The sequence below is a fragment of the Agelaius tricolor genome, unplaced genomic scaffold, assembly GCF_023055355.1.
Source record: "Agelaius tricolor isolate 1412-34295 unplaced genomic scaffold, bAgeTri1.0.p SCAF_12, whole genome shotgun sequence".
Classification (NCBI taxonomy): Eukaryota; Metazoa; Chordata; class Aves; order Passeriformes; family Icteridae; genus Agelaius; species Agelaius tricolor.
This window is the reverse complement of record NW_027269272.1, coordinates 22230851-22241928: the sequence shown is the minus strand read 5'-3', so window position 1 is coordinate 22241928 and position 11078 is coordinate 22230851. Positions and strand designations below refer to the sequence as shown.

Here is an 11078-nt window from a genome sequence, read left to right as displayed (position 1 = left end):
AAGAACTGTAAAATACACCATAAAAACATCTGCAGAGATTTTATAGGATTCAGGCACTGTCAATGTTGAAAAATATCTCAGTCCTTTTTTTTAAGATGTTTTAGCTGGTTGCTGGTGATCGGGTTTGTCTCCACCTCCTTACTTATCCATCAAATATAAAACTATCAAATCTTTGTTTATCTTCAGTTTGACTTGTGGTTACACACAGGAATACCACAACCAATTAGGGAATGAGGTAAATCACACAGAAAAAAAATATTTACCATCTGCAAGCTTATTTTTGAACTAAAAAAAATAGAAGTAAAGTTGTATTAAGTATTTTTATACCATTACCTTCATATAAATTCACAGGAGGAGGTACTTTTAGTCACAAGCTCTAGAACTATTTGTACCAATATGATTAAAAATTGATTTAACTGTCCTAGACATGTACTGGGCAAAGGGCTCAGTTTTTTATTACTGGGACTTTCACTGGTGCCAACTGAACAGCTGATTCCTGGCAGTGAGAGGAAAACTGCAAACCAAACAATTCCCGTGCTGTTTTCTAATCAGACCTCCAGAAAAATACCAGCAAACCAACCATGCTCTGTCCAACAGGGTACAAAACCTTTATTCACCAATAAGTTAGAAGTGTTCTTATAAATAGATGTTGTAGTCTTTTGTACTCTGCAGCGAGCCTGAGGCCAGGCTGGGTCACTCCTCGGACTCGGAGCCCTCCTCGTCCTGGCTGATCTGGAAGTAGCGCAGCTCGTACGTCTCCTTGTCGGACGCCACCACGCGCAGCCAGTCCCGCAGGTTGTTCTTCTTCAGGTACTTCTTGGTCAGGTATTTCAGGTACCTGAAAGCAGCAATTTCACCTTAGAAGCTTCTCACTGGACACCCCCCCCTGCTGCTGTCTGCATGCCACCCCAGACAATGTCTTGAGCAGGGCAGTACCACAGTGATTATACCCAGAAACAGGAAAATTTCACATGTAGCAGGCAATAAAAGCCTATTTTCACTACAGATATGCAGGAATTTATCATTCATTTGACATAATGAATAATAAATAGCCGAATGAACTAATACTAGCAAAATGCCAGTAACTAGACAGCACTGGTAACTGGTGCTAAACCTTGGTCTAACATAACAGATTCTGCTGCACCTGTATCAGCAAACAAAGGGGAGGATTTGTACCTCCCATCAGTGCACTCAGCTCTTGTTTGTCCTAACAAACTCAACAGTTCCAGGCCTGAAGGGTTTGTTTGCAGCAACCCACATGAAGCACACATCTGTTATAATACAGCCGATTAAATAATCAAACAGCCACCCACTATATTAATTCAGTGTTATTTTAAAGGTCCATCTTCCACTGATACACTGCCAAGGACCTATATAAAGTATCTCTATTAATATGCTTAGAGTCAACGTTAATTAGCAATCAAGCCTTGAGTTTCAAAATGAGATTTTTAAATATCTGATATAATAAATCTGTTTCAATTACATGTTTCACTAATATTTACAAGTGCCATGACGGTTAGAGCTAACACCTCTCCAAGTATCAGAAGTGCACTAATTGGAATTCATTTTGCAGGCAAGAGCTGAATATTAATGTGTATTTATGGGACATGGATTAGTGGTGGATTTAGCAGTGTAAGGTTTATGGCTGGACTTGCTGATTGTAAGGACCCCTTCCAAGCTAAATTACTCTAGTTTTACACCCAACATCCCACAGTTCAAACCCCACAAACACAGCAGAATGAAACCCATGCCAACCTTTTAGAAAACTGCTTCTCTGACGTTACTGTGATCTTGTTCTTCAGACGTTCAATGTGAACGGTGTTGCCCAAGTTTCCAGTTTTCCCATTGACCTTAACCTTCTCCTTTAGGAACTGCTCCTGTTTCAACATTAAAGACATAGAACACTAGGGAATGGCACCCTAGGTATGAACTAGGGAAGGGACCCTAGTCAGGAAGCAACATTAAAAACCACCATTTACTTATGTCCTGACAGAAGTATTTACAACACAAAAATATTTTACAGCACGTAATTATAAAAAAAATCCCCCCGTGCTCAGCCAGAAATTAATTTAAAACAGTTCTATTAATGGACAGGTATGAAACATGCTATAAAATCTTTTTTTTTAAATGGCAGTTTTTTAGAGAACAGTTGATGATTTCAGCCATTTAGAATGTAGCTTTTCAACTGTAACTCAGTTACTGCACTAAGGTTATTATTAAACTATGCGTCACAAGTATGAGCGAAACCACGACTTACAAAATTCCCGGAATCAAAGATTCCATCTTCCACAGGATGGGTCAGGTCAAGGCAAAACTTCCAGGTTGACTTTTTGGACTTTCGGTCCTTTTGCTGGAACATTAAAGAATTTCTCACCATTAACAAACTTCCCGACCCAAGGAGGGACCCACATGGCGGCGGGAGCGCCACCTCCCGGCCAGCGCGGTTCACTGCAGCCGGCCCGGCGCGGCCCGACGCGGCCGCCTCCCACACGAAACCCTCCCGGGAAAGCCCCGCTCGCACCGGGCAGCCGCCCCTTCCTCATCCGCCCCGCGGCTTCCCCGGCCGGCCGGCCTCGCCGCCGCTGCCTCCCTCCCGCTCTCACCGGCGCCATAGCGCTCCCGCCGCGCCGCTGCTGCAGAAAGGAAGTGCGCTGGGCCACGCAGCGCTTTTATACCCGCGGCAGTGACGTCAGCGCGCCGGGCGACGCGCGGGGCACGCCGGGAAGCGCCGGCGCTCCCGGGAAGATGGCGGCCCCGGCGAAGGGAATCCCATGTGGAATTTAATCCCGTGTGGAATTTCCTTGTGTTACTCCCGCGGGAGGGGACGCGGCCCCACGCCCTCCTCCTCCTCCCGCACGAACCGCAACCGCCCGGCCCCCGCCCCTGGAAGTGGCCGCGAAGCCCCCTGGCAGCCCCACCGCGCTCCCGTGACTGTAACGAGCACCATGTCCCCACAGCACTGACACCTTTATTATTTCTGGAGCAAAACACACACACACGTACAAATCTTTCCCCTGATCGTTTCCATGGTGTTGAGAACAGTAACAGAGCTTCCCGAACAGACACCGGAGCTGCCGCCACGCCCGGATCTCGCGGCTGCAGGGCCGGGTTTGCCCCAGGAGCAGTGAGAGGCCCCGGGAGCAGCAGCAGCCAGGTTCGCTTACAACACACAGCACAGGACAAAGGGGTCTGCGATACAGCAAAGCACAGCAAACATTTCCTTGGAGTTCAACAAACCAAGTCACTCTCGGATGCCAAATACTGCAGGGCCACGGTGCAGGTGCCGGAGAGCCTCCGCCCACATCCAGCCGAGCTGTGATCGCTCCAGATCCACACCTTCACTGACATTCCCGTGGATACTCGAAATATCCTCAACAAGGTCTCTTTATAGCCTGAAGTTTAGTTCTACTGTAACAAACTACGTTCTAATTACTCAACCAAAAAAAAAAAAATAGTGGGATTTATTGAATTTTGAATTCTGTGAGACTGACCTGCAGTAACCATAAGAGTTAGAACTGTCAACAAACTTGACTTCTTTACAGATTATGTAAAATTATCTGTATTGTGAAACTACAGACCGTGCACCGTTTTCTGGGTACACTTCAGATTAGAAAAACCTGCAAGAGAAACAATGAACTTCAGCTTAAAAAAAAACAGCCCTGAGAACATGGCTCAACCAGCAAGAGCCCAGTTGAAAAACCACCATTATAAGCAAAAATTAGAAGGATCTACTGAATTCTCAAAGTATTATTTGCCAACATTTGAGGCAGGAAACACTGCAGTCTTTCCAATTGTGTGAAGTAGTAAGAGAAACTCAATGAACAGGAGCCATAAAAAAAGCATTATTTGGAGTGGAAATACCTCTCACCACCTCCCTGTGTTCACAGGCTTTACTCTAAGCAATTGCCATCAGCTATAAGTTTATGGTTTTGACACAATTTAAGTGTTAAGACAGTAATACAGAACAGATACACCAGTAAGATCTGTTTTAAAGTAAAGCTATGAAAGGAGAACTTCCCTAAGCACTTGGTTATGGATATTAAAAATACACCTCTATGGACTACTGATCAAAGTTTGTTGCAACGATTCTGACAGGAAACTGAAGCGTCTTACTTTGGAAAAAAAAAATGCTTCAAATACATGTTTTTATTTAGAAGCAACTTTTAACCTTACTGAAACTTGGAGATTATGTTTTAAGACATGCTTATGTACCTATGGGAAACTTCATGCATGATGCTCTGCACTTCCGTGGTGTCTGAAGTGCTTCACAAAGACAACTAAGTATATAAGAACAAACCTATAATGAAGTACTTAATCATTTAAATCTTGCAGAACTGAAGGTTGCAATAGAAGGACATCTGGAAGTCCCCAGGAGGGCTCTTCCAGCAAGCTGGAGGTCATGAAACCTCTCTCTGCAGATTGCTGTAGTACCTGAAAACTCCAGTCAGGCCAGGACTGCACTTGCAGGAGCAGGGCTTAAGCCAGCCCTGGTCCCAGAGAGCTCAGTCCGAGTAACTGCTCAGATTGTGGGCCAGTGACATCAAGAACCTGTCTTCCAACAAGGTTTTAGAGGACAGACAGGAACCTGAAAATAGCATCACCAGAGCAAGGACAAATTCAAGTCTTGTAGTTTTCAAGCATATTGGAAGTATTTGTAATGTGGTGAACTTGCATTAGTTTGACATAGCAACCTGTGACCTCCCATGTGACACCACACAGCTCAGCTCGCTGCCAGCATCGCCAGCAATGGTTACAGTCACCCCCAAAGCCAACAAAGCCTGACTTCCAGGTACCAGCTTGATGGAGAGGCAGACAGGAGCACAGTGCAGACTGGCCTGAACTATTCCTCCTCCACTTCAGAACTATTCTGAACGCATTTCAATCTAGAGCTTCTTTCAAAAGCGGCTTTGCCATTTCAGTCAAGGTGCTATTTATAGAGCTCACCTGCAACATGTTTTGTGCTAGGTGAGAGTGTGTGGCAGGTCCTACCTCTGCCAGGTGTCCCAGGTAGCTGTGCTTTATTACCAGAGTGTATTTATTGCTGTCTTTACCTTCACTGGTACTGCTCTCCTTGGTGTGGGAAGCCTGTGGACAATGCATGCTTCTGCCACCTGCATTACACCTCCAAGGTTTGCTAAGCCCTGCCCCAGGGTGGTCCAAAGGCAGCTCAGGACAGTTGCCATGAGCCCTTTGGGGACTAGAGAGTACAAACTATGAGGCTGAAAACATCTGAAGCAGTTAAGAGCAGCATGGAGTCCAACCCTGGCTGCCAGTAGTGTGAGTTGTGCGTGCTGTCCGGGGCAGCTTCTGTGTCATCCTCCATCAGCCACTGAGCATTAAGGCAAGTTCATGAAACAATTTATCAGCTGTGAAGAGAGGCCTGAGCCAGGGACTAAGGAAGTTTCCCCCACTCATAAAGAGTCACCAAGTTTTAGAATTCAAGCTGAACACCTCAGAGAGGAGCAGGCTAATTATCCTTCCATAACTATTGCTGTGAAGCCTTGTTAAGCTACTAAATAGTCAGAGGCATGCATGCATGTTGCTATGACTCAGAACTCCCCAGGACAGGAGCCAGCTTCCCTAACTAGGTAGCAAGTTATTTACTTTTATAGTGAAGCCATGGTTGTTCGATATTGTCTATCAAGTTTATATTTTGAAAATACAATAGTTTTATTAAAAAAAAAAAAATCACATGCATTTAGTTTAGGCTCAATGCTACAGTTTGTCCCACTTTCTGAAAAATGTGTGGTCCCTGTGCTACAAAAATATGGTCTGAACCTGAAGGTTAAAACCTAAAGCTGGAAGCACTGCAACAGATTCCCATGGATTTTGTCACCCTTTTATAGTTTAAGATAAATATAATAAAGGAAAGCAATTGAACTGCATTTTTCTATTTTATTTTTCAAGTCTGACAAAGGCCTCGAGTGAAAGTCTATAGCTTTAACATCCATTCTCACCTTTGTGTCCCCTTGACCTATCTATGTCTTATCCACTCAATATTCCAAAGGCCTGCCTAAACCACAGGTAGGCTTTTTTTTTAAACCATTTTATCGTTACAATAAGCCAACAAGTTGGCAAAGAAGAAAACAGAGGTAATACAGTTTAGTTGCACATGGCCACTGGGGCTTGGTCAAGCCAGCTGGCATTTCTGATCACTTGAGTTTCTTGGTCTAAAAGTTGTGATTGGCACCTACAGTTCTGCAAGAGTCCCAATCCACAAAGTACTTAAGCTTTAAAAAAAGGAAAAAAAAAAAAAAAGCTACTTTTATTGTCAGTTCTACCTAAAGATGTCAAGAAAAATACTATTTGTGCTCTAGGTCACTTTATAATCCTAGATACCTACCAGCTTATCTAAAAGCCCCTGAATACTGTATTTTGTCTGTTCATACAGACAAACACTGTTTTGCTCAAGCAAATAAAAATATATCCACTAGTAACACCTGATTGGTTTCTTAGATCCATAGCTGAAACCCACAGGAATGTTAAAATAGTTACAATTAAGGAATTAAAATCTCAGTGATTTTGAAAACTGCCAGTTAGCCTGCAACACTAATCCAGAATCCAGCACTGCTTTTTAACAATTCAAAAAGGAAATGAGGTTGCTTGTGAAGGCCAGAGCTTTGGTGACAATAAGGACCAAATTTATAGATCTGTGGTTTGTCCAGACCTGAGCAGGTGCCCGAGCCTGGCGATCTTCTTTACTTGCAAGGCTTTATGGCTACAGCACATTCTTCATTCATTGCACTTATGACAGATATCTGGAAGAGAAGACACATAGGTGAGCTCCAGCCTACAGCAAGTGCTTCTAGAAGTTACAAACTTTCATATTTTATTATCTATCCCATCTCCTTTGAGTGCTCCAGGCCAAATGTTCTCCTACATCTCAAAGGACCAATTCCCACCCCTCAAGCCCACCCTTCACAAAAAGATACAAGCAGTCAATATCAGAGTAAGACTTCTTTGTTGTATCATTAAGTGGGATTAACCATAACTGTTCTTGTCTGCCCTCCCTACTTACCTGCACATCTTCATTGGCATTGAATTTTCCTTCTATTTCTTTGCCAAGATCCCCTTCTGGCAACTTTAGATCCTCACGAACTTCACCACTTTCTGTCAGCAGGGAGAGATACCCATCCTGAATGCCTATCAGCTGCAAAGAGAAGTTCATTTTCACAAGTTTAACATCAGCACTCACCAGCAGGTAGTAAGTAGCTTAATGTAAGCAGAAGGCAGTGAACTCTACCTGTTACAATAATTCTTTAGAACTCTGTAACAGTTAAAAACCTTATTTAAATCCATTTTTAACAGAAGTTCAGGGGGCTGAGAGTTCGGGCAACTGTAGCAAAAGGCATTCTGTTATCAAGAACCAAGAGAATTACGCTGGTTACTTCCTAGTAGGTGAGACACTAGAAATCCTATCTGTGTGATTTAGGAAATGTACTGCTTCCAGGTCAGTGGTTCAGCTTTCTTTATCACTGAATTAGAAACAATAACTGGAATGGTATTCACTCAACAGCACTGCTTGTATAAAGTGTACAAAACACACAATAGTGCAACTATACACTTCTCTACCTGCATCTCTACAGTGAGATACTGTCATTTACAATAAGCACTAATAAATTAGGGAACATCCACCAAACCCTGGACCCCTTTTATAATGCTGTTTTCAGCCTAACCAAAAGCCTGGGGCTAAGGGAAATGGCTATTTTGACAGAACAGGTTGGGGAATTTGGAACATGTAAATCCAAAGAATTAGAATCCCAGAACAATAGACAAAGACCACCAAGATAACACTAAGAATTTCTTGGAAGGTCTGAGCCCTAAGACAGGCTGGTCACACTTTATTCCAACAGCATCAGCTGTCCTGAAGACACTAAAGAATGTTTGCTAGAACACTGAACTTAGCCTTTGTCAAGCAATTGCAGCTTTCCAGATTATGGGGATGTGTCAGCTCCTGACCAGAACTATTCCCAAAGAAATGAGAAGATAGCAAACATTTTACAACTCAACTGAACTGTGCTTTTAACAGCTCACCAACCACAGAAGGCATTACAGAAGTTGCCCCTTTCATACATGTATTTCAGTGCAGAGTTCAGGAACTTCAAAACTATTTGATACCACCTAAAGCCACTTTCCACACAAGGAGCAGAGAACTTTAGCAAGTTAAAATTCACATCCGATGCCATTTAGGACTGTCTTGGGGATTCATCTACCACATGTAATAGTGAAACTATAAATGACAATTTATGCTTAGATTCATATTTAGTTACAGGACATCTTGGTTCTCTTTTAACTAATATTAACTTGCAGCAGGGAAAGTCTCCATATTCTAAAGGATGCCAGTACCACAAAGAATCCAGAAGTGGTCTTATAACAATAGCTAGAAAAAGCATGGTATGAATTATGTCTATTACCTGTCATGCTTAGAGACTGCTACTCTGACCTGAGGTTGTTTATACACTAAGGAGCTCTCTCTCCATCAGTGAGTTTTGACAGTTTTAGCAAGTCAGTAAATGCTATGAGTTCAGCTATGTCATGTCTAGACAGGCAAGTCCCATTAATTTTGACAACAGCACTTTACTGAGAGGCTAATTTGGGGATGAAGAGAGTTTGTGTGTGGTACTAAGAGTATAAAGCCTTGTATGACTCTTAACTCACCTGGTAATCATTCCTCTTGATATTTGGGACATCCATGTTATGAGTTGATGGGCAAATATCTTCATATTTTTTACCAGTGAAGATATCAATACCAACCAAATGGACCTGTAAGAGTAGAAAAAACGCTTCAGTTACTGCTGGTCCTAGAGAAGCAAGATGTTATTGCCATCAGTGCTGCTGGTTCTACTCAGTTTCCTATGAGATCATGTGCAATCCCAGATTGTGCCTCAACCCTCTGCTTGTGGTATGAAAACATCCCTCACATGGAGAGGGGGCCTCTCACTCCCTTCCACAGCACACTACATGAGAGCAAGACCAGCCACTGTTATCTTCCACTGCCTTCTGTAGATTTACAGCAGCAAGTTAAGAGTTCACAGTGGTTAAGAACATGTTTATTTTAAGATCTAGCAGTTCTAAGAAACAGGCAGTTAAGGGGAAAATAGGTGGTCATGCACAGAGATCATAGCAGCTCCCACCTCCCTTTATGCCAGCTGCACTGCTTGCTGCAGCTAGAGCTTAGATGACCAGTTTAACCAGTTCTTTTCACGTCCTTTCCCTCTAACAGCTGTTTCTGTATTTAAGAAATTTGGAACCATCTATTAAAACAAGCCATAAAAAAAGAGAAAGGATAAAAGAAAAAACTAGGAAGAGCGTGGACAAACCCAAATACTCTACTTCCCCTGCACGTATCGCACAAGGTTGTGGAAACTTACGAATCTCTCTGTGCTTGTAACAGATCTGTCTCTAAACTCTGATACACCCACCCCAAAGTGTGGCTGAATGAATGAATGAATGAATGGTGATTTCAGCCTTGCTCCAAGCTCTGGACAGCTGCACGAGCCAACTGCTTGGGCAGCAGGGCTGCAGCCCCAGACAGCGGCTGAGAACGTCCCTGCTGGGACACGGGCGCTCCTCTCCCAGTGCTGGAATAAAGAAAGAAGCTGCGAGGCAAAAGCGGCAGAACAGGGCCAGAGCAGGCCCTCAGAGTAACGCGTGTCCGCCGAGCTCTGGATTATGTAACGCAGCACGGGCACTCCTGCTCTAACACCGCAATTGTAAAAGTCTGCCGGCACGGGCAGACACAGAAGTGCTCTGGTGGGTAGCGGCAGCACAACCCAACCACGCCCTAGTGATTTCATCAGCCCCCCTTCCAGAACTTACTCAACCCCCACTACAGAAACTGATTGTGTCCCTATGAGCGTTAAGACTTTTTTTTAAAAAAGCGTTGACGAGTTAAAGTTGGGAGAAAAAAAACAACCCCCCGTCCTCAATCCTTTCTGCTTTACAGGACTGAAACCCCTTGAGCCAGCTCTGGAGTGATGAGACACCGTGCGAGAAAGGCAAAGGCGGGACACGGAGCCAAATGAAACGCTACACCCTCCCCTGTGGGCCAGCCGGGAGCCGCAGGGAGCGCACACTGCGGGCTGGGCGACAGCCGGGCCGGCAGCGCTCACCTTGGCGTGGCCGTGCTTGCCGGTCTTGGAGGTGGACATCTCCACGATCTTGCAGGGGCGCCCCTTGAGCACCACGAAGCCGTTCTTGCGCAGCGCCGAGCACTGCATGGGGTAGGTGGAGGAGGCGCCGGCATCGCCCGTGGTGAAGTCGAGCTCGTCGGCCATGGCGGTGCGAGGGGGAGGGCTGGCGGCGGGGGGGGGCTGCGCGACAACGAGAGAGGGTCGGCACGGAGCCCCGGCGCTCGGAGGGGGAGAGGGGGACGGACACGGACCCAACCACGCACCGCGGGGAGCGCGGGCCGGGCTCCCCCGCCCCGCACACGTGCGCGGCGGGCGGGACCCGCCACGTGCCGCGGGCCCCCGGCCTCCCGCCCCCGGGCCTGCTTCGCCCCCCCTCCCTTCCCGTCCCCGCGGCCCCTGTTACCTTGTGAGGAGGATCGGGGGGTGCCGGGGGTCGCGGCGGTGCCGGGGGAGCGGGGCGGGAGCGGCGGGCGCGGCGCACTCGCGCCCGACACCACTGCGGCGGCCGGCGGGAAGGGGCGGCGCGGGCAGCGCGCGCACGGTCCGGCCCCGCCCCTCCACTTCCGCCGCCGCTGATTGGCCCGCGGCGATACCGCGGGGGGGGGGGGGGGGCGGGCGTAGCCTTCCAGCCCCTCCCCCGAACCGCGTGCCGGCTGCGCTTCCCGCTCCCGCCCACTCGCGCGCGCTGGCCACGCCTCCTCCGGCGGGCGGGCCCAGGGCGCTGGGGAGGCGGCGCTCATCGGCCGTCAGGGGGCGCCTCCCCACAGCCCACACGCCCCGCCGCCATCTTGGGCCGCTGAGGCGGCCGCGGGTGCCTGAGAGCCGGTTGGGTGCGGCGGTGCGAGTTAGACCAGCACTGGGGGAAATGTGTGTCCCTAAAGTGTCCCTAAAATATCCCCAAAGCCGTGTGAGCCGCGTATGACTGTACACACAAAACTCCTTTGT

At 46.7% G+C, this 11078-nt stretch overlaps 2 protein-coding genes across 3 annotated transcripts; both read right to left on the bottom strand.

The window, feature by feature from the left end:
- Window positions 1-584: 584 nt before the first annotated feature.
- RPL22L1 (ribosomal protein L22 like 1) lies at window positions 585-2714 on the bottom strand. Its single transcript, XM_071438079.1, has 4 exons — window positions 2604-2714; window positions 2258-2350; window positions 1756-1877; window positions 585-838 (listed from the first exon to the last, which is right to left on the bottom strand). Exons 1-4 carry the CDS (start codon window positions 2610-2612, stop codon window positions 694-696), a joined length of 369 nt encoding a protein of 122 aa, XP_071294180.1. The 5' UTR covers window positions 2613-2714; the 3' UTR covers window positions 585-693.
- A 234-nt stretch (window positions 2715-2948) lies between these two features.
- On the bottom strand, window positions 2949-10696 carry EIF5A2 (eukaryotic translation initiation factor 5A2). Of its 2 annotated transcripts, XM_071438078.1 has the most exons (6): window positions 10537-10696; window positions 10113-10313; window positions 8659-8763; window positions 7019-7150; window positions 6668-6758; window positions 2949-3617 (listed from the first exon to the last, which is right to left on the bottom strand). In XM_071438078.1, the coding sequence occupies exons 2-5, from the start codon at window positions 10275-10277 to the stop codon at window positions 6699-6701; spliced, it is 462 nt and encodes a 153-aa protein (XP_071294179.1). In that variant the 5' UTR covers window positions 10278-10313; window positions 10537-10696; the 3' UTR covers window positions 2949-3617; window positions 6668-6698. The 2 variants fall into 2 exon arrangements, with proteins under 2 accessions (XP_071294179.1, XP_071294178.1); XM_071438077.1 differs by lacking the exon at window positions 2949-3617 and having other exon boundaries at window positions 5876-6758.
- Window positions 10697-11078: the final 382 nt, after the last annotated feature.